This window comes from Gavia stellata, chromosome 18 (assembly GCF_030936135.1).
Source record: "Gavia stellata isolate bGavSte3 chromosome 18, bGavSte3.hap2, whole genome shotgun sequence".
Lineage (NCBI taxonomy): Eukaryota > Metazoa > Chordata > Aves > Gaviiformes > Gaviidae > Gavia > Gavia stellata.
This window is the reverse complement of record NC_082611.1, coordinates 20,383,776-20,409,573: the sequence shown is the minus strand read 5'-3', so window position 1 is coordinate 20,409,573 and position 25,798 is coordinate 20,383,776. Positions and strand designations below refer to the sequence as shown.

Below are 25,798 nucleotides of genomic sequence, written 5' to 3'. Positions count from 1 at the left end.
GTTTTGCAGAGCCTCTTCTTCCTGAACTGGAGCCTACGGTGCCCGTCTCTCATCATGAAGGAGCAAAAGGAAGGACCAAGTTACCTAGGTGAGCCCTGCAGTCCCACCAGCACCCAAGCCACCCGATTTAGGGCTTCTCAAGGGGTTGTCAACCTGTGCCGTTCCCTGCTCTTTTTGTTTAGTGTGAGCTGTTAGTTGGAACAAAGATGCCAGCTTTGAGTTGCCTCTTTCGGAGCTGGTCAGCAGGGATGGTGCCTGGGCTGTCTGGATGGGCTTGGTGGTCTGCACTGGACCCCCTTAGCTCTAAGAACAGAACCCATCATCTGTGGGGAGCTGAGCATCCCCAAAGCTCGGGGTGGCACTATAGAGGTGAGGACACTCAGCTGCTCACAGGGAACATGTAAATCCATCAGGATCAGACCCTTTCGGAAGTCCCCAGCTATTCCCAGCTCTGCAAACACAAAGAGCTCTCAGGAGCAGGGGTGTGCCGCCGGGTGTTACCCTCGGGGTGCCAGGAGATAGGGTACGGGAGTCCCCACTAACTTGAGAAGCCTCCGACGAGCACGCTGGTCAAAGACAGTGTCCTGCGGGGAACCAGAGGCAAGAGCTTTTTGCTGCTCCAGGGCGTGTTCCTCTACCAGCAGCTGCTCCATCTGCATCTGCAGCCAAATGTCAAACTGAGGAAAGCAAAGACAGTGGCTGGTTAGCAAAGGTCCTTCCCAAGGGAGAGGCTTGTCTCTGAAAGAGGATCCCACCCTGCTTTTGTTCAAGGAGGTGATGGGGTCCACCTGTCTCCCTGCTCAGTGTCTCTGACACCTCCTGCTCTCCTAGCCAGGACCTTATCTGGGGGGAAATGAACTCCAGCAACTTCGCCCGTCCGGTCACTGTTATAAAAGCTGATCTGGCCAGACAAACGACAGACAAGCCAGGAAGAACCTGCCAGCGTTCCAAGTATTTGCCTGCCCCCAGCCACTGCCAAAGCAGCTTGGACAAAAGCTCTCTCCAAAATGGAACCACGACAAAGCCGGTGCCTCTTGGAGACGAACCCTGACAGCACGGTCCCAGGGCACAGTCAGGCTGCTGCTATGAAGCTCTGTAAACCTGGCAGGGCTTGGGGTGTGAGCCACAAACACCCCAGCCATGACCTGCACCTCCATTCACAGAGTACCATAAATTCAATCACATGAGCATGGTCTTCAGGATCTGCCCCTGCGGTAGTCTGGAAGCTGGTGCATCTACAGGAGGGACAGCTACCAGAGGTGGGCAGCCCCCGGGGCAATGCTGAGCTGATGCCTGATCATGGCCAGATGCGGGCAGGGAGGTCCCAAGTGCCAGCAGGGCCCCAGGAAGCCTGCTGCAGGGTGCAAGGGGCCCAAGTGACACGGCGGGAGGGTGGCACATGACAAATGGGGCAGCAGCCGTTCTCACCACGGTGCCCGAGTCGTCCGTGGGTGGCTCCACGGCCGCAGCCTCCCCCAGAACCACTGCTTCATCTCTCTGGCCATCCTTTTTCATCTTCTCTTTCACCTCCCTGAGGATCCTCTCATACTTTTCATTTCCTGAAGGAAGAAAACATCCACAAATAGAAGGGTGAGCGCAGCACCATTCTCACTTAAGCTGGGAAGTCCCACTCCCCCGATGCTGGGCTCTCCCAGAAACAAACTCCTCGAGCAATCTATGCAAAATGGATGCTGCGACTCCCCTCTGAATCCTGATGTTCACTCCCACCCATCTTCCGCCCCACATAGGAGCATCTCATCGCCCGCAATGTGATGCAAAGCCAACCCTGCCAAAATCCCTGCCAGCCTGACAGCTTTCCCAAGCTTTTCTGTCTAGGCATCATCTTTCCAGGCCACCAACAGATACGCTGGCAAGCTCTGCAGGATGGTTCCTGGGGCAAAGCCCACGTGGGCTCGTCTGCTAGAGACTTGGGAAACAACCAGAGGGTTGAGTGTCGGTCTGACAGCCCTGAAACCTCCAGGCTTGCTGGAGATGGGTGGGAACTGCCCTATGGCCATATGACATGGGGGAAAAAGCCGAGGACCTCCCTGGGGAGCAGACAGGCAGTGCTCACCTTCGATGTTCCTGGGCAAGTCCAAGGAGATCCTGGGAAAACTCCCCTCTCCTCTCAGGGAGATTTCTTTTGGTTTTAAGTGACCCACTTGGATCTCAAAAGTCTTAAAGAAGATTCCAGGCACTCCCGGCAGGTAATAGACTTTCAACACGTGCTGCTTGCCAGGTCCAAGGTAACCCTGCAGGGTGTGGGAGAAGAGGGAGGGAATGCAAATCAAAGAGGGTTTGGTGGAGGGATGGCTCAGACGATAGACACGCTGAGAGGAGAAGGCAGGTTCTCAAAGAGAAAAAAGCATCAGACAACATCGCCTTCTAGCTCTCTTCTATCCAAAAGCTCAAGTCTCCTACACCAGGATGCAGCGTGTCCTTCAGAGGGCCTGTAGGGATGCATTCCCACAGCACAGACTGCCCTGCGCTCAGCAGGAGCACAGCTCTTCTGCTAACGGTGTTCACTCTCTGCTAGCCAGAGCCAGACTGAAGAAATAAAAGCTCTTTTACCAGCCACTGTGGAAGAGGAGTGAAGTGCCTGCGCTCTCAGCAGAGCCAGCAGCTCCTCTCACAGCACGTCAGTAGTTCCCAGGCTGGTGCCAAAGGGCCTCGCCCCTTATTAACGACCCCAACCAAACACCTCCTGCCTGTGCGGTTACACCGAGGGTGCACGAGCCTATCTGGACGCACGATGACCGGCAAACATACATCTCTGGAAACGCAGGAGCAGAGACTAGAATGAGATCTAGGGAAGAAGGCGTTGCCAGGAAGGTCACCTCCTCTCCGGGCTTCCAGAAGGACTGTCCGATCCCCGGGCTGGGCTCACACCAGCCAGGTTGAGAGCAAACACAAGCAGATGGCAACACAGCTCTGGATGACAAGACATAGCCGCAGCTTTCCTCGGCTCGCCCTCCGCACATGGGGCTGGACCCTCGGCTCCCCGCTCCCCTCCATGCTGCAGGGACGAGCTACAGAGCGGGACGGATCCTGTCACTTCGTCCCCTGAGCCCTTACTCCAGCGCACAACACAGCTGGAGTGAAAGTGAGCCCTGTCAAGCTGCCAGGGCCGACAACGCCGTTACAGCAACAACTGCGCGGGTCCGTGCAGAGCTGTGTGTTGGGAAGCTCGCAGAAAGAGGGCATCAGCGTGTCATCCCTTGTAGGAGACAGGCATGAGGGAATGTGAAAGCCATTTGGCTTCCTCTTCCCATCGCAAAAAGCGTCCAAGATAGGAACACTGTTTCAGCTCAAAGACATCCATGCAGGACTGAGAAGCTGGGATGGTGGGATGCTGCAAACTCCTCTCCTTGCTATTCCAGCCCTGCTCCTCCCTGGCCCCCTCACTGCCCCACAAAGCTGCTGCAGAGCAGCAAAGCTGGAGGAGCGAGGGACTGGCACAGGGGCTGTTACAATTTCTGGCCAAAGAGCGTCATGCCCAAGCCAGAGAGTATTGAAGTCTCACCCGGTCAGTGCTGGCAGGGGGCAGGCAGGGTTTGTTACAGGCAGGGACAAGGACTAAGTCCTCTCCGATCACACAACCCGGGTACAGTGACCCTCGGGAGAGCCTGCACCGGCCAGCGCCAGTGCCAGCACAAGCAGAGAGCTCAGCAGCTGGGGTCCGGAGAGCTACCAAAGCACTCGTGCCTCCCCCCGTGGCTGCTGAATGACAGCAGAGCCACCCGCCAGCAAAGGCCATTCAAGGCAGTCTATTAGGACCACGCCTGCCTGACCTTCTCTGCCCCCCAGCAGCAATTGCTTACAGCCCTGTCTCTCCTGGCTGCTTTTGCAGGGTTTTTCATGGCTTTTTTCCCTTTTTTCCCTATAAGCCTCTCCTAGGCAGCCTGACAAAGGGCCAGGGTTAATCGCTTGTGCTACCTCCGTACTCACCGTGCTGGGCACGACCAGGGGCACGCCGGGCAGAGGGCTGTCGGCAGCGGCCGCGCTGGGGCTGAGCACCGCGTAGGTGAAGCCCACCTTGCCGCTGTTCTGCAGGGTGACCTCTGCTTCGATGACTTTGTTAAACAGCTGAAGAGAGGACAGAGGAGCGGGAAGTTACAGACACAGGCCTGATGCTGGGAATCTCCTTCCTCTTTCATTGGCTTGAAAGGAAACGAACCCAACGCAGCAGCAGGGACTGCAGAGGACATACGGGCACTTGACTCTCCCGGGTTAACCCGGGGAACCCACAGCCACAGGGCACCTCTTAGCCCTACACAGGAACAGATATTTAGGGCAGCACGCAGAGGTGCAGTGACAACCATGTAAAGAGCAGTAACAAAGAAACCAGGGGATACAAGCCCTCTGCGCTTTAAGGTGTCATCGAACAGCTAGCTGAAACAAAGACGGAGGCATTTCAGAGGAAAAGCCACCTGCATACAAGTACTTGCAAGCAAAATACCAGCAAAAAGGGAGACAGACAGTGCAACACATGCAGGGCCAACAGCTGGAAATATCTATGGGGTTTTTAAATGAAAAGAAGTAAAGTGGGGATTCTTCTGGGAAACTCTCTCCAGCTACAGTGACGGGAAGCCCAAGTTAACTCCCTCCCTGGTTTATTTTGTTGATTAATCGAGAGCGCTGAAAAAGAGCATCTCCTTGCACCTCAGGCTTTAGGAGTGGATCAGTGGCTGGATGTCTTGGGGCATGTCCCTCTGGAGATCACCACCGGGATCCTGCCTGCCCCAGGAATTCCCAACTTTGGAGGGGATGGAGATGGCCGTTAAAAACCAGCTTGGATGCAGGATGTATCGCTCAAAGGTTGTACTTCCAAGCCATACAGCTGACAAAGTAGCTGGGAAGGGGAGAGAGCCCTAGACCTAGGTGGGCAGCAACCCGCCAGCGATGGTTTCAAAGACCTCTGCCAAGAGAAGTGCGCGGTACCTGCAGCCCGCAGTCGATCTCCGTAACATCTAGGAGACAGTCGATGAGCGAAGCCTCCCCACTCAGCGAAATCTTGTAAGTCGGGCCGCCCTCCACCTTGCACACCGCAGTGACGCTGGCGACGATGTTTGCGTGGCCAAAGAAGGTGAACGTAACCCGCTGGCTCTCGCCCGGCTGCAGCACACCGTACAGCGGCACGATGTCAAAAATCTGGAGGGAGAGGAGGAGAGATCAAGATGTCAAGCATCCAGATGGATGCAGAAGAGCCATGGCTTGAAGCAAAGGACAGACATGACTGGAGGGGCCTGTTCCTCAAACACAGGCAAAATCATCCTAATCTCACCCTACATCCATTACACTTTCTAGTGGAGAAACCATGGGAAAAATCTCCCATACTCATTAAGTAATACAGTAATTAATACACTACATCAAAGTAATTTGGGAGGTCTCCTCGCTCTCTGAGTTGCATGCTGCTCTCTCTCAGGATGCTACAGCAAAATCTACTGCAAAATTTTCCTATCGACCACTTGGTTAGGAACAGCAGGATGAATAATGCCCTCCATAGGTGCCGCACAGGTAACGTCCTTGGCCAACCCTACGACATGTCCCGCATGGCCTCTCCAATGACCGGTTGATTCAGCAGTGCTGCGCGACGTGCTGGGAGGGCTGTGACACCACTCCGTGAGCTGCACCCAGGGCCACCAGTGAGAGTGGGGGCTACATAAGCACGTCAGATTCCCACTTACCTCCTCCACTCCAAAGGTGAGACGCTCCACCTCCACGAACGGCGTCAACTTCTTGACCCTCACCAGGCTCCGAGTCTCCACAGCACCTTCCAGCTCCGCAGCAGAGGATGGTAGCAACTGGAAAACAAGCACCATGGGCTGCAGAAAGCAGCTGCCTGGTCTGGGTGAGACCACTCTGCTGCAGGATCCACCACCTCACCAAGCCAGGAGCAGCTGAGATGGGACCTGGGCACAAATCAAGCAGGGGTATGCCCGTGCCATCAATTGAGCGTGGGTCCAAGCCCACCCACAGATGAGACATGGGCTCCATCTGCACTTCCTACACGCAAGCTTGCACGAGGAAGCTGCGTGCGCCCAGCACTGAGTCCTGGCAGAGACCTCAAGGGTATTTTGCACCCTCATGCCAGCCTGGCTTTGCTCACTCCCGCTCAAGGAACACATCAAGAACAGGAAAATAAGGACTTAGAAAGTGGTCAGCACAACTATCCCATTTCAGATGGTGCTTAGGTTTCATCTCATGCACTCATCGGTGCTGGAGAGCTGAGGATCCCTGCTCGGGCATTCTTCTCCAACGGCACCTTCCTGAAGAAGGCAGCTGAGATGGCTTTCTGTCTTGCAGCAGCTGAGAGCTGGTATTTAACCTCAAAGGCATCACCTCTCAAAAGGAACCTCATCCCTGGGCTTCTGACCCCTATTTATAAAAGAGGGCTTTGTGACTGCTTTTGAAGTTTAATACCCCCTCACTCACTAACGCGAAGAAGTGCTTTGTGCTGTGGCCGTGACTTCAGCAGAATCTACAAGAGTATTTACAGGACATCCTTAGACCTAATCAGAGGCTACATCTCCCCAGCAGATAAAGCACTGGGGAGAGAAGAGTTTTCTCTCATTTCATTGCTCTTTCGGTTGTCTCCACATTTTCAAGCTTAGCAAAGCTTTGCCAAGCGTATATTCCCAAAGATGCTAACCCACATCTTTCCTAGGCCTGTGGTCTCCCACCTCCCCAGGGAGGTTATATGGAGCTTGCGTACAGTGACACAAGCAGAAGACGAAACTGCAATCCAGAAGCATCCTTTGAATCCAGAAGAATCCTTTGAAGTAATTTTGGATCCTACTTAGCCTGGTCCACTTGTATTTCCCTGGTTTACTTCCTGGGCATACATGGCAACAAAGCAGGGAATGAAGATGAATTCATGCTTCTATCCAAAAACATTCAGCCACGCTATTCTTTACGTCTACAGGGCATCATTTCTCCTGATTCAGAAAAAACGTGCAGAGTTATAGCATTAAAACTGCTGATATTTGGATGGAAGCAGGTGCAAGCCCCCTCCTTGAACTTAATGTCAACGCTGGCACTTTCAGAACCTCTCGAGCTCTCTTACATCCTTTTTTTATTGCCCCAGGAGCAGCCTCCGTCCCACACGATGCAGAACAAGGTGCCAGCTCCCACTAGTACCAAGGTCAAGCTCCAAAGCAGCGAGGTTCACCAGGAAGGTCAGCAGATCAAAGGCGTCTTTGTCTGCAAAGCCTTGTTTTATAAAAATCCTCTCTGTGGCCGTCACTGCAACACCGGCTCTTAGGGGAAGCCAGAAGCATGAAAACGGGTGGCTCCAGCTGGGGTTGAGAAGGTGCTACATAGAGACCAGTACTTGGCATGGCTTGGTGCAGAAAGGAAACTGGAAGCCTTCACATCATGGTGCAGATAAAAGCCTCATTTGGTGTTGTAAAAAAACCCAAACCAAACAAAAACCAAAAAAATCCCAAACCCAACGGAAGTCAGCAGAATCTGAGTGGGCTTCTCCAAGGAAGAGAAGGTGCAGAAGAAAATCTACCTTTGCTCCCAGGGAGTCATCTGCAGCTGCTGGCTCTTGGGCAGGATCCCCCGCTGCTGCCAGGACTTCGGCCGGCTCCTCCGCACCCCCGACCCTGGAGCTGCTCTCTGCAGACGCTGAGCGCTCCGACAGGGCTCCCTCCTTCTTTGCTGGTGGGGGTCTGATGAAAAATTTAGGTGCTGGAGGGCTGAACCTGGAAAAGAACATAACTTTGGTCACGGACCTGCAGTGGGAAGGAGGAGAGCCTGCACCAGCGGTCCCTTGGCAGAATGTGGCCCCTGGTGTGGCACTGGTGGGGTGAGCTCAGCGATGGGTCTGACCCAGCAGCTCTGAAACCAGGATGGAGCAGGACAACGCTTGGGGCTGCCCAGGGATGATGCTGCTGTAGCGGCTGTGCAGGCAACTAGCAACAGGCTGCAAGGAGAAATGGAAGAGGACAGAGGAGAATAGCTTATAGGGAGGTAAAAAGCGCAGCAGGAAAGGAAAAGGGACAGAAACTGTACAAAAAAACGTGAGACCGAGATGCAAAGTGGCAGAACCGGACAGCGATGAGCCAGTACAGACCCACCAGTGCCCTCCTGAAAGCACCCACCGCCGCGGACCATCCTTCCTCACCCAGAGGGCCAAAGCAAGAACTACTACACCTCTACTACACCTTCATCCTGAATATTTCCCCTGACAATTACCCGCAACCGTAGGTCACTCCGAGCAAGCAGTAATGCTGGTGGCTTTCTCAAAGCGCGATGGGGCAGGAGCAGGGGTGCAGCCCGCAGCCTGCTGTGCCCTGACCGGACAGAGCCCAGCACCGCTTGGGGCACCCACGGAGCCCAGCGTGGGACACCCTCGCACGCGCACGGCAACACGGAAAGACACGTCAAACAATTCCCGGCAGAGACTCGCAATTAAACAGCCCATTGATCCCTGATGAGCGCCAGAGCAGCAGCGATTAGTACTTTGGGAAAGAAAGCTTTGGTCGTTTTGAATCAATATACACCAAACGTGGATGACAAGATACAGCTCCCTGCCATGCCGCAGGTATTCCCCGGCTGCAGAACAAGGGCTCCAACAGCACCTCGCGCTAAAAGGGCAGCAGCTCTGCTGAAAGAAGGTTATAACCGACATGGCAGTTACCAACGGCGCGGCTACCTCCCCAGCAGTTTCTAAACGCAAACCGGTTGAGGACCAATTTGGCAAATGATTCAGCAAAGCAGTTCAACGGCTCGTTTCACAAACGGAGCTGAGATTATAGGTTGACCAACATCTCTCAGGAAAAGGTATATGGTTTGTAACTTTTTCAAATGTTCCCAGGTGACTCTGATTACATTCCCTGCACAGTAACTCTGCTCCTATTTCTAATGCCACACACTCGAACCATTCCTGCCTGTCACCGTGCCGATCTGCAAGTGTTCCCCATAGGCAAACAAGGCAGATTTTTTCACAGCAACCTGGGTGCTTGCACCTCGAATGCTGTGTTCAGTTTTGGGCCCCTCGCTATCAGAAGGACATTGAGGTGCTGGAGCACGTCCAGAGAAGGGCGACGGAGCTGGTGAGGGGTCTGGAGCACAAGTCTGATGAGGAGTGGCTGAGGGAGCTGGGGTTGTTCAGTCTGGAGAAGAGGAGGCTGAGGGGAGACCTCATCGCTCTCTACAACGACCCGAAAGGGGGTTGTGGGGAGGTGGGTGTTGGTCTCTTCTCCCAAGTGACAAGTGACAGGACTAGAGGAAATGCCCTCAAGTTGCACCAGGGGAGGTTTAGGCTGGATATTAGGAAAAATGTCTTTCCTGAGAGAGTGGTGAAGCACTGGAACAGGCTGCCCAGGGAGGTGGTGGAGTCACCATCGCTGGAGGTGTTCAAGGAACATGTGGACGTGGCACTGCGGGACATGGTTTAGTGGGCATGGTGGTGTTGGGTTGGTGGTTGGACTTGATGATCTTACACTCTTTTCCAACCTTAATGATTCTGTGATTTATTCCCAGCTGGGAATTTGGTGCCTCTAATGACATTGCTCCCAAATAAGTATTTGTCCTTAGCTTTGTAGCTTATTATTTTCATTTCTGGATGAGCGGCTCTGCTCTTCACAAGCCCCAAGAGGTCTCACCTGACTTGTCCTTCCTGCAAACACATGCAAGAACAAGGCTTGACCCAGGGAAGCTTCCCCAAGCAGGGATCGATGAGCAGCGGTGCCGTCACCCCTCCCCAACCCTCCCTCCGCCTGCTGCTGGGACCCCATGGGGGACCCCAAAGACGACCGCGGCACTGTCTGCGTGGAAGGACAAACCAGGACTGGAGGGGACAAAGGCATTCAGTTGCCCCTGCAGAGCATCACCCATCTCCAGGCCCACCTGCATAACCTTCGCTCCTCTCAGCTGAGGCACCTTAATACATTTCACACTAGGCAACCAAACCAATCCACACCTCCAGCAGCCACTAAGTTGGGCATCTATGTAAGGATGAAATAAATTCAGCTCAGCTGTGACAACAGTGCCTCTGGGCAACACTACTTCCCCTGGCTGATAAAGGAGATGCCTGCAGCATAGGGGTACAAATATCCAGGGCCAGGAGCACTCGGAAGCCCTCCAGCTATGCACCGGTCCATGAACCAGTTCAGCACATGAGCATGGCCATCATCACGGCGGCTGTCCCAAAACTGCTAGCTGCGATCCATCCTAGCCAGGAAATGAAACTGCGGCTCTTAGAGTGCTTGTGATAAATACTGCGGGTTAATAACAACTCCTGAGGAGAAAGAAACCCCTGAGATGGAAAATACATCATCGTTTATTAAATTACCTTTAGTTTTATAGAATGGTTTGAGGCAACTTCACGGAACCACGGTGCCTAGACAACAACAATATTTTTCACTCTAAAGGAGAAGCCCTCTGGGACCCAGTGCTGGGAGATGATGTGATTAGCGAGTCCTGCTGTGGAGAAGCACAGAGAACCACAAGGGACTTTTTCCAGTGGGGGAAAGTCAAAATGAATAACAAGTGTAACGTGAAAAGGGAGGGAACGAGGAACCCAAGGTGTCAACAGAAAGCTGCCTTATTTCTGATCTCTGAGACAAGAAATCTTCTTGGCACTGAAGGAAAGAGAGCTGTCTCAGAAAAGGAGAAGGAAGGGGAAGATAGGAAGCTCAGCATCAGCTCAGGCTTTAGGCAGCTCTTCCTCTTCCTCCCCAGCACCTTCTGGCCAAGGTTGTGAATGCAGGGAGGAAGGCAAGGAGCAGAGAGCAGCTCCTCCACCTGCAGAGAGGACCCATCCCAAACCAGAGAGGCCAAAGGGCTGTGGAATTGCCTCCACCAGCACCGTGGAGCTGAAGCAAGGAGCCTCCCGACATAAGCAGGTCAGCCTGGAGCTGGAGGGGCCGAAAGCAAGGTGTTAACCCCTCTGGGTCTGTCTCATCCAACCTGGCCACCCCTCAGACGAGACAAAATGCATCCAGGAATTAACAGTGGGCATTTAATGGCAGCACGGGTGGATTGACACCGGGGAGAGAGGAGTCCTTCCTGCTACGGCCAGGACAAGCTTGTGCCACCCATCGTCCCCAGCCTCTGAGACATTAGAAAAAAATAAATCTCACCCTGTCTCTTGGTTTCTGAGCCTGCTAGGGACACAGCTTCACACTGCTTCCCACACCCGCCTCCCAAAATAGAGGAGCTAGAAATCACACCGCTTCTGCAAACTCCATGTGAAGATTCACGTGGGACGATGTGACCCTGCCGACCCAGGCTGTGCGAGAGACATCGACATCAGGAGCGTCACCCCGAACCTGCAGCGCTGCAAGGGGAGCACCCGAGTCCCCCACAGCCCCTGCCAGCAACGAGGACACGGGCCAGAAGCCACCACCCCTTCGCATTAAACAGTGCTGAGACTGCTTCCCTAGTGCATGGCACCCACATGTACCCTCACATCCTTGCCTGGCCTTCCAAGGACCACCCGCTGGTGCACCCATCAGGCACAGCCATGGCAGGGGGTACAAACAAGCCTCTCAACAAAGCACGAGCTCTTTTCAGGTTATCACAGGGCAAGGCACTGCAGACCGCATGCCCGTGAGGCGTCTACACAGGCTTACAGACCCCTACAATGCACTTTCATTTCTCCCTGGGGCCATCAGATGCATATTAAAAAGGCACTTTGGACCAAGCCACAGACAGCTCAAGGGTGTTTGCAACTGAAAGCAAAATAACGGAACACCGGAGCAAACCGAAACCCTTCCCAGTGCACCATGGGGAAACACTGGGCTTGAGCTGGGCCACCTGGCCAGCAGCTGAGGAAGGTGGTGGGGATGGTTTGCCCTCATCAATAGCAAATATTAAACTGCATTTTGTTCAAATGGCCCCGACGACTATTTCTTTGCTAGGATAAATTCCTCTGCTGAGCTAAGGCTTGGGTATTTCCTGAACCACCCACTGAAATTCAGACTAGGCAGTGGAGAGAGAGAGAAGAGAAGCAACATCACTGCAGTGAGATCCGACACCTCCAATTTCTGTCTCGCACACGCTGGAAATGATTAAGCTGGATTCGGCGTCCATCTGAATGCAGCGAGCGGTCCTGGGGATGTCCCCCTGTGAGCGAGTATTAATTAACTCAAAGTTAATAAGCAGTTTTAGGAGCCACTTACTTGAGTCAAAAAAAATATTTTGAGAGATGAGGGAGAATTTTGATTTCTTCTTTGAAAAGAGAAATTGTGTAGGAATGGACGCAGGGATGTTACTACTGAAGAGAAGTATCACATTCCTGGGGCAGCAACCAAAACGCTCCAGCACCTTCCAAGCAGGAGCCACAGGATTTGATTTTGGGGTGCGCCGAGAGGCCTCGGCTCCTGCTGAAGCCCACTGACCTCAACTGTACCATCACTTTTGATGAGAAGAGTCAGAGGAGCAGCTGAGGCCCCTCAAGCTCTTCTGACATGGTTTGTACCTCTCTCAGAGTATTCCCACGGGACATGCCTGGTCTGGTTTTGCAGGGTGCAGGCGCTAAAGCTCCTCAGCCACCTTGGTCCAGCCTAAGCTGAGTCAGGGCCAGCCACCAGCACTGCAGGCACAGTGGGTCTTGCTGGAGATCACCCTTCGGCAGCAGTACTTGCCTCTCTTGGCAAGTGATAGCCTTGGAAGAAGTCTCCACTGACTTCACCGGAGTTATTCTGACTTGCTCTCATTTTACAGATGGCAAAACACTACCCATTAAGTCCTCTCCTTCCTCATGCTTTGCACATCAGCCAGGTGATTTAGAAGCATCAGGTGAGGCGGTAGGAAGCTCCGGCTTCTCCATCAGACAGAAAAACGCTTCTTAATCAGACTCCGGCCAAAGGTCCCTCTGAACAAATCAGTAGCTCTAACGAGAAAGACGATTTGTCATCTTTGTTCAAAATTAAACGAGCCCCAACAGCTGTAATTTGGAGATGCTATTTAAAGTAATCAGCACCAATTACAATCTTACCAGCTACTTCAAAAATTGGCTCTGCAAACAGACAACTGTGTTGACCCCCCGTAACTGACAGCAAAGGAGGAGAGATGTGCTCCAGCTCTCTTTGTGGCAGGGATCTGGACATTCACCATTTTGAGATGTCTTCATAGGGTCAAGCCTGAGAGCTTGGCAAACCAAGAAGGGTACGGCTGCAATGGTTAAAATTATTAGGAAGCGGGGGGGAGCCAAAGAACTGGTTGAGAATAACCAGTTGAGAGCAGCAGGCTGGTTCGGGGAGCGTTAGGCAAGCAGAAGGCTCCCAGCCATGGGAAGAGAGAGATTCCTGATCTAGCCTCTCCTTAGGGGAAACGCTGCAGGAGACCAAAGCTGGATCTCAACAAGTTTGTGAAAGGGATGAACAGGAGAGAGCCTGAGGTCACAGGGAGCAGGCTGGGTGGGCTTGGCAGGCCAGCTTCACCCTACAAGAAGTCAAAAAGAAGCTCAAGTCTGAGCTGAGGCATCCTGGGGGTTGAGGACCAGTGTGTCCCTGGGCTCTTCTGCCCACCAGCTAGCATCACTGTCCCTCCAGGGTGCCAAGAGCAGAGCGTGGAAAAGGAGGGAGATGAAAAGATGGAGCACATCCTGAAGTCCTCACCTAGGGGGAAACGTCCCTGCTCATCTCGACCGCTTCTGCAGAACCCCAGAAGGTGTCTCCACCGGCCTGCACTGATGCGGGCTGCCCGGCACGTCCCGGGCGGGCAGCAATGCCACAGCCCAGCGCGCCCTCCCAATGGGACTCCACAGCAGGTCACCGCAGTGAAAAGCGGGAGAAGGTAAAGCAGCAACGATAACGAAGGCAGAATGAAAAACAAACCAAGAAAAGCTCCAGTTTAATAGACTTCCTAGGGTCGCATCCCAAAATCAATCAGACAGACACTGAAGCTCCACCCCGCTGAGTACGCTGGCACCACCATCCATCCCCTGTCCAGAAGGAACAGGGCTTGTCACAGCAGCAGAAATCACAGATTTAAGGCTGAGCATGGCTTTTACCTTGATTTATAGGGTTGGTGTAAAAGGCTAGTTAACATGGCTGCTGAGTTATTAATTAAAGGTCACTCACACAGTACAACAGAATTACCCCCTGCTTTACCCAGAGCAAGGCAGATGTACTGCCGGGAAATGTGCTCACAGTCCAACGGCCCCACTGAGCTCCTGGGGACGGGGCGAGGGACGACCGGACAGGGTTGGCCTGGTCCAGGCGACACCGGGGACAGCTGAGGACAAGTGTGGGGTGACGGAAGCAAGCGGGCGAGGGAGAGGGGACAGTTACCACCGAAGACGAAGCAAGCAAAGCAAGCTCACAGTTAGAAAGGTTTCCTGCAGAGGAGACAGATGACTCTTCCGAGGGCAGAGCGGCTGAAAAGGCGGCATTAACTGAGTCAGGCGCTCTCGAAAACGCATGGCATGCCAGCTGGCCCAGAAGGACCCTCGGGGTGCCCGACCCCCCAGGGACCCCTGCCTCCCTCCACTACACAAAGCAGATGGTGGGGAATAAATCAATCCTTCTCGCACCAGCCCACACCACTAACTCTGCGGTGGGCATCTCACTGGGCTGACCTGCTCTTCACGGAGCCCCATGAAATCTCCCTGTGAGCTGAAGTCCTCCCCAAGCTGCTCTGCTGTAAAGAGCTAAAGGGTTCCCCTCTCTTCGCCCCTGCCTGCCTCCCTCTCCGAGTCAGGAAATGTACATCTACGGCGATACCTCCTCAACATCCCAAAGTCCTCACCAGGGCTGTTTGAACACAGGGGCCATACTCTCGTAACCCAATTGCTACTTGTTTGTTGAGTGGGCAAAGACAATCCATCTGCTTCCGCGAGCAGCACGGCAATCTGTCAGAGTTCACGGATCATCTGGACAATGGTCTTAGTCAAATGGTTTAGTTTTAGATAGTCCTGCGAGGAGCAGGGAGTTGGACTCAATAAACCTTATAGGTCCTTTCCAACTTGAGATATTCTATGATTCTATGAACCAACGCTCCTGTGCAGCTACAAGGGCAGTAGGAATGGCAGTTCTTCACACCACGGCTATTTTCAGGGATGAAGAGACGGGCCAGCTGATGACAGATGATTTCTTTTTTTTTTTTTTAACAGGGTCATTTAACAGAGTCTATGGCAGCCTGGAGTGGCTCCTCACCTAGAGCACATGGAGCTGGCGGCTGTGGCCAAAGAAACCATTGGGGACCAAAACGCTGGCTTTGGCCACCTGACTTTGAGAGGAACAGCAAGCATTACTTCTGCTCCACGCTGGGACAATCTCCGGCCTCCTCAGTGATAGAAGAGGAAACCACAGCAGCGGCACATGCCGGACAGATCCCACACTTTCTGAAAAAGAAATGCGTGATGATGTCTTGGGAAATGATCTCCCTCACTGGTACACTCCTCGTCTGCCTTAAACCAGCCAGTAAGCACCAAGGGATCTGAAACCCACCCAAAACCCATGCTGTCCATCCACCATCCCGGTATCAGCCTCTCGAGGGGAAAGAGAGAAGGAAGAGCATTAGCTTCACTGTCCAGCCTCACACACGACAAAATCCCTGTTCTCTGGAAGGGTTTTTGCTGCAAATCCCTGTCTCGGCAGCAGCTAGCTCCGGGCTGAAGACGGGACCGGCAGGGAGCTGAGCTCTCCATCACCTGTGTGCTAGGAAGCGCCTTGGACTAGAAGGGATCAGCACAAAAATCCCCAGGGCAGATTTATACCCAAAAACATGTGAAGATTTGACACGTGGATTCAAATCTGGCCTGAGCTCCTACTCCTAAGAGTTTAAAGGTTTCTCAGCTCCCCTGTGAAGACAGGGATGCACCAAAGAGCACAGCAATACTACAAACGACACTCTTGGGCAGAGCAATGCCAGCGGGTTCAGACGGATTTTCCCTTAAGGAACACTGTTTGATGCACAGCTTGCATGATGTAGGAAAAGTGTGATGGGTGAGAAACAGCTGGAAAGATTAAGAGAAACTAGGTCTGGAAAATTATGTCACCTTACTCATCATCACCAGATGCAGTGACAGCAGCTCAGCAAATAAACAGGCACAAATAGCCTATCCTGCCACCCAGGATTCGGTTCCTGAACCGATGCTGTTGCTCTGCCTCAGCCAGGCTACAACAGCGAGCTGTTCCCACAAACCAAACAAACACCCCCCCCCCCCAATCAACATTTTGTTGCATAAACAGTAAAGCTCTGCAGAGATGGGGTCTTGAGCAGCAGCCCAGCAGCAATTAAAGCATGAGCCATCCCGGCAGCACAGGCATAATGGCATTTATAGGGAGAAGGACGTTGTTTGCAGTGCAAATGTACCTCGGGTTCCCACTGCATGCTTTGGGTAATGAAGACATTCAGAAAGCAAAGAGAGAAGTCGGCTGCTCCCCAGGTTCCCTAGCTGAACATCGCTGGCAGAGCAAGAAGTCACCTTCCAGCCAGCGTTTGCTGGCCAGCTGTAAGACCAGAAGGCAACCCCCGTCCAACCACAGCCCACTCAGGGCATGGATGGCACATGGATATCTCCCACACTTCGTCCTGATGGCACAGGACAAAGTCAGGGAGAGAGTCAGCTGCCTGACAGCACCTTGGCGGGGACATGCAGCGCTTTCCACCCAAGCAATAGTTTCTCTTTCACCTCCCCTGCCCTCAATTCACTCCTCCAACACCCTGGGGCTGCCCCCCGGTCTGCCGGGCCAAATGAAAGCTCTCGGGGTCTGTCACCCTCATGCAAAGGAGGAGGCTGAGCCTCAGAAAACCCAAGTGTAACAGTTGAAGTGATTCCCACGCAGCCGTTCTGGGCTCCAACCTCCATTGCGATGGCCCAGGTAAAAGTCCTCCAGGTGCTCAACAGTGAAACCGTTGGGCAAAGCCCCGGGGCAGCAGAAGCTGTCGCAAACCTGCAGCTTCCCAGCAAATGAGCTGGGGAAAAAGCAGTGTCGTGCTGGAAGGCGCAAAGGTGGAGGGTACATGGTGAGGGTCACCATGCTGAAGGTGAAGGTGGAGAAGAAAGAAGTTTACAGACATGTTGCAAATAGGAAATCATCACACTCCAACCTTCGTTCTGATAAAGCATCACTGTACCATGCCGAGTAGATGGGTTTATGTCTCTAATACAGACTTGGCAACAACATATGCTCACTCACTCCTGGCTCCAAACCCCTCCTTGGCACTCACTGTATTTACTTTTCATCCTTTCTGGAGGGGAACAGGTCACAAATTTCCCCAAGTCGCCCTTGCTTCAGCTCCCCAGTGCCTCTGTCCACGAGTACAGAGCCTGTCCATCAGCCACTCATGGCAGCCGGACTGCCACCCCAGAAGTGAAGCCTTCCCGGCACCCAGCCCTTGCTCCAAGAGACTCCGTCTCCAAAAAATAAGAGGCCACTTCTCTGTTACACCGAGCAAACCGCTTCTCAGCTGCTGCCAAACCACACACGGCTGAAGGACACCTTCAGCAGCACATTTCCATCACGACTCAGTCCTCCTTTTCTAAGTTACCCATGGGATTGAAGCAGGAGAAATAGCACCCATGGGGCTACCAAAGCCCAAAACATACTGCCCCGAGGAGCTGATTGCACTGCGGGGTGAGAAGGGGGTATGCTCTACTGTCACCCATCCCAGACTCCCCGCCATCAGGGGCACGGTGGATGTGTGCATGTCTGATGTATATTCTCACTGCTGATGTTGCTACCTCTCCCCTCCGGTGGCTGACAGAGCACTGCTGTCAGGTTTTTGCCTTGCACTGTTTTTCACCGTCTACATTTTCCATTTCTTCCTTGCTATAAAAACAACAAAGCAAAAAACTCATCAAATACAATACAGAATTGATTTGGGTTTTTTTTTTTTGTCAGTACCAAGGCTGAGATCTGGCTCGCAGGGTCCCTGCAGTGCAACCTGCCAGGGGACATGGAAGGAGAGAGGGCAGAGGCATGAGGAATTACTAACACTACAGGAAGATCCACTTGGGAGGAGAAAGGCTGCTGGTTTGTTCAAAACAAATTGCCCAAGAAAATCCTGGATGGAAAGGGAAGAGTCATTTTCTAGATGTTTAGGCCAACAAACTCTTTCCCCAAAGAATCTACTGGCAATTCATTACGCTGCCTTTGTAGCCAAGAAGTTCCCACTCTCCAGAGATGTCGGATCAATGAACGGAGGGGGCTTGACATGTGCCATGGAAGTGCAGAGCTCCTGCTGATCCATCCTGGCACACGGAGCGCACGGCGTGTGTTAGCTCTATCCCAGGGAGGGAACATGGCTCGCGTGAAGGGGACAAAGAGGTGATGCAGGAACAGCAACGCTCAAAGTAAATGACAAGGCCTGGACCCTTAATGAAGGATGAAAACTCTAGAGAACAGCTAAGTTTGGGGATGAGCCTTTGTCACAGGTCTCTAAGAAAATCCTTGTATACCCTTTGCATTTAATGCCTTCCTTTTGATGGGGATCCCAAACAAAGCTGAGAAGCTGAGTACTGCCCTTAGAAAGGGGGACAAATCAGTCTTTCAAGAAACCTTTAAGGTAAGAAAGGTGATGAAATGTTTGAATTTGACTCCAGATCTACTGTCTCCTCCTGGGCGATTCTGGAGATCCACTCCAACGCTGCAGAAAACATCTTGGTGCAAAGGCTTAACTCAGCTTTGAGCTATCAAAGGTCCAAGGGGTGAGGAGAGCCTATTCTCAGTTTGTCTCTAACCACATAGGTCTAGAAGAAGAGTAATCATGAGAGATTTACGGCTCAGCAGTGTCAGAGAAGGGGCATGGGTTGGCATGAGTTGGGCATGTCCGAGCACACAGCAACGGTTGGACTGTGTTGCTCATATGATTGCTCTGCTCAAAGTAGCAGCAATGACTAAAGAGTAAGGAGAAAAAAATGGGTTGAACAATTAGAAGAGAAAAAGAAAAAGAGATCTAAGCACACAGCGCCCTGTCCAGGCAGAGAAACAACACTTTTCTCTCCTGGCCAAAATAAATAGATGTGTCTGATTGGCGCTGGGAGTCTCTGATGATCGGCTCCAGCAAGGTTAGATGCATGGACGGTTAAATTCTATTGATCTCACCTTCCTGAGACCTGATGTTTGATTCCCTCAATGTCAGACTGAGTTAGTTTGATCTGACAATTTAGAATACCAACACTGCTTAATGTGGACCAGGAATAATATCTGACATGTTGCCCTTCTGCAGGGCTCTTAATGAGCAATTTGAGGTGTTAATAGCTTGGAGACCGTCTTCATTTCCAGCTCTGCCACAGAGGATCACATGGTGTCTGCTGAGGGACCCGGAGAGTACATTACTGCTTAATTAATATGCAGAGCAGAGAAGGGAGCTGTCGTAACGTCCACAGCGCTAACGAGCCAGCAAAGGGGCTATGCCAAACCCTGTGGAGCAGAGGCTGCTATCCTGCCAGATGCTCAGGACCCTCAACTGCTACCGACTCAGCAGACTCGGGTGACTCCGCACCCACTGGAAGAATGAGCACCTGCAGGCTCAGGTCCAGCAAAGCCAATGTAGGTGGAGACGGTGTAATTAAAAGCTGAGAACTGATTCAGCATTCGCATTTTCAAAAACCTAAATTGGTTCTAAAAAAAAAATAAGAGTAAAGATAAACAGGCAACCGGCCAACAAGTGGCCCCAGAGGAAATTAATTCCACACAGGCTTCGCTGTAATGTGTTTGTTTCTCTTATAAAATATATACATTGTTCCATCATCAAAATTAGATTTTCCCTTTAGCTTGTCATTAAACCCTAATCTAATTTACCAGGAGATGACAGGGGCCTCCAAGCAGAGCTTACAGCCCTGCTCCTCTTCCCCTGCCCGCCTCCCTCCACCTGCTTTTGCAGACTTTCCTCTGCATTTTAGGGTCTGTTCTTGAAGGCGCTGTCCATCAAGAAGGGCCACACTAAAGACTTGTTGTTACTTGGCAAGAGCCAGCTGTGGACGGGCTACCCCAATGCCCAGATGTTCTTCCCCCAAGCCCTCCTCATAGCCATAGCTAATTTCCACTTCCCGGTAGGTTGTCTCCTCTGAGCCAGATCCCAATGCCCTGAACAAAACTGTTTATTGATGATCTCCGGTATTTGTAATAGCAGCACTTCAATGCACAATGGGTGATTTTGCTCGGTTTCCTAGGGCATTACGGAAAAACCATTTGTGACTGTAATTAAAACTGCCCAGACTAGACTTTTGTACTATGTAGAGAGGCCACAGCAGGACGAACTGCTAGAAATCTGTTTATAGATGTGCTCCGGCATGACTACAAGATTGGCTTGGAAACCACAGACCAGCGCTGGGTGGCCCTGCTCCCAGGGGATGTTCAGACAAGTCCTCCCCCCAACATCTACAGCTGTACCCGAAGCTGCAGCAGGACCTGCCATTTCACTGCAAAACACTAAAGAGCTGTTTGGCGAATATGACGTGCAGTTGAGCAGATGAAAACTCACTTCACCAAGGTGGTGTTTGCCTCAGGCCACAAAGGTCTGAGAAAGCAGCTTTCCACACCAGCTTTCCTTCCCAGGGGAACCAGTACGGGGGCTACGGCAAAGCAGCAGCAAGAGACTGGGGCAGAAGCACATCGTTCTGGTGGCAGTGCCTGTGTAGGTTCTTTGTATGACATGACGACAAGTAGGGTTGGCAGGGAAGGAAGAGAGCTCCCGTTATAGATCTGCTTTTCCAAGCGCCTAAGCATGGCTCTGTAGCTCCAGACACCAAGCAGGATTCTAGGCTACGGGCTATGCGAAAAGTGTTGGTCGTGTCTTACGGTCCCAGCTTGGCTGGAGAACGCTGCCTCTTTCCCAGCATCAAACTGGTGGAGATCACCTATTCCCTACGCATCGAGCCTGACCACGCCTGATAGGTGTTATTTCCACAAGGGAAAGTTGAAGGCAATTTGTCGGATGCCAGGCAAACAGCTTGGTCTTGGCAAAGTACAAACAGGACACCAGGAAGAAGAGCTTCAAGGAAAGGGCATTGGTGCACATACCTCATCTGCTTCGCGTGGCTGTCCACCAGGAATGACCAGTGGTACTGGACAAGCAGCGGGCTGCAGTTAGTCATCTCGACATACTGGACAGCTTCAGTGTCGTTCAATATACAGCCGAAGTCCAGGGCCGTGGTCTGGATGTGGAGATTCGGGAAGTAGACCTCTCCCCGAACGGTGACCTGCTCCTCACGAGGGTGCTCGAGAAAGTGTATTTTCAGAGCCTTCTCTGCTACCCAGGTGTTCAAATGCTCTTCAAAAGCAGGGTTAAATCTGATGGAGAGGTGAAGCTCCTCCCCTACCTCCAGCTTCATGGGCTGCAAGGAGATGAAGAGTATTAAGCACCAGTGTGATGAAGTCCCAAGGTCTGATGGCATGAAACGTGTAAATATTCAACATGTGACCCCAACGTGGCCTTCTCAGTTCATCCTTCCTTTTCTTTACAGCGTGCACGTGACCGCAAGCACCACACCACTCTTGTCTGAGACTATCTCACGCTCATGCCTCTGGGCCCTGCATCAGTACAAGAGGGAAGTAAATATTGTTCTCCTGAATTCTGGACCCACAGAAGCTATACGCTAAATACATAACCAAACCAGCACTCTGGCAAGCCAGGGCCTTTTGCCCTGACTCTACAGGAACTCCTTTATCCTCACAGCACAAGTGCAATGGCATTGCAGCCTCACCCTTGCAGGTGCTAGTCACTGGCACGGCACAGAAATGGTGGCCGTGCCTACCACAACACGTTTAGCAGATTCCATACTCAGCCTTCTGGAAAGCAGGGCTGCTCTTGAAGGGAGCAAGCTGCTTCTTGAGGTTATCTGGATGGCTGCTGGAGAGCTAGGATGGATTCCAGGAGACATCTTTACTACATGGCATGTCCAGACCTAGTTGCATGCTCCCCTCTCCTCATGGCTTAGAGCCAGGACATATTTCCCCAATTCAGATGATATTTTGGTTCCTTCAGCAACTTGTTTTGAATCTAATTTAGTTCGGGCCAGTCTACTGCTGATTCTAAAGAATAAACCTCGCTACCAGAGGACCTCCCAACAGAAACGCACCACCACGCTCCTCCCTCTTCAAACCCCACCAGCACGAAGGTCCACGGCTGCTCACCTGAACATCTGCGGGGAGGGGCTGCCGGTCAGCATCGCAGATCATGAAGGGTTGCTCTAGGGCCAGGACAACGCTGAGTGGCAGGGAGGAGTTGTTTTTTAAAGAAAGAGGCTTGTGCTGAAGAGCAAGGACATCACCGGGTTGCTACAGAAACAGGAGACAAGGGAAAAAAACAACCTGAAGCGACCACGGACGTCCTTTCCTTTCTGATGCGTTTCAAGTTTTTCAACCCCAGAAGAGCATACACCTCTATTTACTATTTTTATTCACTTCTACCCTTCTAGAAAGGTTTCCTTGAAGTAGATCAGATGCTTCTCATCTTTAGAAACTAGAGCATCCCCCGGGGGACAGGGAAACAGTCTCAGGTACAGATGGGGGGATAGGACCCCGAGAGGAGGCAGCTGCTTGAACAAGATCAAAAGAGAAAGTGAACCCAGTTCATTTGTCTCCAGTTTTGTACCCTCTCTTGGGCGGAATGGCACAAGACTTTTCACGCACATACGGTCATTTCTTACAAGCCTATCGGTTCTAGTAGCCTCATAAAAGCAGTGATGCTAGTCAGAGGAGAAAAGCAAGCAGGATTTAGCCTGTAGTGGAGAGCCTGCAGTAGCCTACGGTTAGCTTTGAACATTTCCATGCACATACAGCCAGCGAGAAACCTCGACAGTTCGTTTGCAACGTGTCTCCTGCCGCCCCTGCTACAGTGACAAGGTGTCTGTAGCCTCAAAGCTCAAGCTCAGCCTAAGCTATTTCTTCCTGTTTACACATTGCTCTGGGCTTCCTGCATGGTTTATGTAAACTAGACAGTGTTTGGGAAACTACTTCTGGGTGTATTGATATCAAACAGCTGCAGCGCCGTAACGCTCGATAAATCAGAGCACGTGGCATCAAGCAGACCACAGGCAGACATCAGGCAGAGCTGAAAAGCTTCTAATTAAATCAGAACTGCCTGCTCACAGGATTTTGTGCTTCTCTGGAAGCCTAGGAACCGGAGGAGAGACCTGAAAACACAGAAACTAAATAATGAAATATCTTCTCTTTTTCAGACTCCTCGCGGGAGAGGGAAAGACGATGCAGGAGTCAGGATCCACAGACTAAAGGGCACCTGCTTCACGTTGGTGTTATCACCACTGCGGCTGAAGGACGTCTGTGGGTCCTTTGAAGAAAGTGAGGCTTGGGGAAATGCAAAGAGCTAGCATCCATACCAACAGCAGAGAAGGCAAAGAGAGACAAGAGATGACAGTTTTTCCTCATCAGCCTGAGGAGTTGACAGCTAAATCAGTTTTTCTCAGCTCCCCTACAAGATCAGTGTTCAGACTTCACCGTGCCTTGGAGGATCCTTAAAAACCTCCCGTTATACTGAGTACAGAAACTGGTGTCTCTCTACAAGTGGCCACGATCCCCCTCAGCGGAGCAGCTGTAATCTCAGTTTTACTTTGGTGAAGTTAAGAAACAGTCCCATCCCTAAAAATGTCCTCACTTATTTTACAAAGCGCCTCAGGAGGGGTGAGGAGCGGGTTTAGCATCGCTCGGCTGCAGCCCCAGCACACGAGGTGGCTGAGCAAAGCCCACACTGTCCTCGGGGGTCCCACACATCTCACCCTCCGCCCTTGGCTCAGCAGCTCAATTCTGTCTCCACATCAAAAAAGGCAGAAGAGAGCTCCTGAGACTGTCCCCCAGCCCAGAGGAGCAAAATAATGATCTCGGTGTTAATGGTAAAAGCTTTGTCCTTCTCAAATCAATAGCCAAAGCCCCGAGGACTTGGAGAAGATATTTAACTTCCTCCTTTGAACACAAGCGCACACACCCCACGGGCTCTCAGTCATCAGCCAAGCTATTCAATGCCAGCATGCAATCCAAAGACTTACCTTCTCCACACGGAAAGTGACTTCTCTGGAGGATAGCTGCACAACAGGAACAACAAACTCACAGGTGACATCCACTTGCATGATCTGTGCCTTCCCTGCCTTGCTCCCCACCATGGCATGACACAGCAGCCGCTCCTTCACCACCTGCATGCAAGAGGCACACGTCACTCAGTGGGTGCTAGCAGGGCGTCCAGAAAACACCCTGCATTTGCTAGCCACCCGACCGTGGACATAAAGGATTTTGATAGCCTGGATAAAAACCATGCCATGGGATCTTGGCCATCAGCAGCTATTACTGCCCTAAAGTTACAGTCACTCATCTCCTCAACAGCCCCCCTCTTCCTATGCTGCATCCTATTTATTCTGCACTCAAATGTCCATAACACTACACCCCAACATCCGCAAAAGGCACTTGAGTCATGTGCTGTCTACAATTGTAATAATCCCTGCCCCAAATAATGATTTGATGTGCCCCATCGCTAAACATAATGCTTATGAAAGGCTGTAGGAATGGATTAAAAAATACGTAACTATATTAAGGGAAACAAGTGGTAGAAAGGCAAATGCCAGCAAACCCTCCCTTGGAAGCTTAGTGAAAAGGATCCATGGCAAAAACCCAACTAGCCAGCCTGCCTTCAGGTAAAGAGGGGATCACTCATTCCTAGGATGTACTGTGCCCTCCTAAAGCTGGTTTTAAGAGCAATCTCCCCAGAAAAGAGATGTCTTGCACTTTACACGAAAACCCTCTGCTGAAGCTGGATTAAAAAATGGATTAAAAAATGGATTAAAAAATGGATTAAAAGGAATGGATTAAAAAATACGTAACTATATTAAGGGAAACAAGTGGTAGAAAGGCAAATGCCAGCAAACCCTCCCTTGGAAGCTTAGTGAAAAGGATCCATGGCAAAAACCCAACTAGCCAGCCTGCCTTCAGGTAAAGAGGGGATCACTCATTCCTAGGATGTACTGTGCCCTCCTAAAGCTGGTTTTAAGAGCAATCTCCCCAGAAAAGAGATGTCTTGCACTTTACACGAAAACCCTCTGCTGAAGCTGGATGCTCTTGCGTTCAAGACTTTTTCCTGATTTCTCATGGTTTCACTTTCCCAAATTCCTCCCGTCATTTCTCACTCTTCTCTCTGGTACAACACCACAACCCAACTCCTCATTGGAGCCTACAGTCTCCAAAATCATCTGTGTTGCACAGGCAGTGCAGGCAGTTGGGTTTCTGGCCAACCTGAAGAGTATTAAGTTCTCAAGAGCCAAGTAAGGTGGAAAGCCCACTCCCAGGGTCTGGGCTTTGATTGCACGAGCCAGGCAGCCACAACTCAGCTCACAGATCCCCTTTGGCCTTTCCAGGCAAGACACCCTCACCAGTGCCCTGATCACTTTGTTTCCTTTCCGGTACCTTTTTCCCTCTTCAGCAAAACCTTTGGGCTCAGAACTGCACAGGAACAGTCCCACCACAGTCAACTGAGTGAGTAATCAAGTCTTCCTCAAGCTGCTACTGAGGCAACCCTTTAAAACACCTTTCAAAGCACTGCTATCAGCAGGAGCTTAATGGGGATTTATTCCATAGTTGCTTAAACATCTGGAGCCAGGGAATGCACACCAGGGTTAGCTGGCAGTTGCCTTGCCGAGTTGGATTTCCCCTGGAAAGAAGGGTCCAGGGAGAACGCCCAGTGACCCTGCTGAAATCCCCCCTCTCAGCTGCCATCCAAGGGTGCTGCAAGACCTGGCTGCCCTTGGGACACTGCGGCTGGCTGAGAGACTGGGGCGAGCTGTTATGGAAATACTGACAAAAGTCAAGCTGTCAAGTATAATGATCCCTGGGAACAGGCTCCCCCGTGGAGAATGATCAGTAGAGCTGACACACAGTGTTCGTTTTTC

At 51.8% G+C, this 25,798-nt stretch overlaps 1 protein-coding gene across 1 annotated transcript in view; it reads right to left on the bottom strand.

Annotated features, from left to right (window-relative positions):
* Nucleotides 1–25,798, bottom strand: part of LOC132318654 (hydrocephalus-inducing protein homolog) — a 147,464-nt gene that overhangs the window by 43,833 nt on the left and 77,833 nt on the right. The window contains exons 20-29 of the mRNA XM_059826627.1: nucleotides 23,912–24,055; nucleotides 22,044–22,187; nucleotides 20,931–21,244; nucleotides 7,517–7,709; nucleotides 5,688–5,804; nucleotides 4,942–5,151; nucleotides 3,949–4,086; nucleotides 2,075–2,252; nucleotides 1,429–1,559; nucleotides 544–677 (exon numbers count right to left, since the gene is read on the bottom strand). Of these exons, the coding sequence (XP_059682610.1) occupies nucleotides 544–677; nucleotides 1,429–1,559; nucleotides 2,075–2,252; nucleotides 3,949–4,086; nucleotides 4,942–5,151; nucleotides 5,688–5,804; nucleotides 7,517–7,709; nucleotides 20,931–21,244; nucleotides 22,044–22,187; nucleotides 23,912–24,055 (1,703 nt within the window). The remainder of the gene's footprint in view (nucleotides 1–543; nucleotides 678–1,428; nucleotides 1,560–2,074; nucleotides 2,253–3,948; nucleotides 4,087–4,941; nucleotides 5,152–5,687; nucleotides 5,805–7,516; nucleotides 7,710–20,930; nucleotides 21,245–22,043; nucleotides 22,188–23,911; nucleotides 24,056–25,798) is intronic.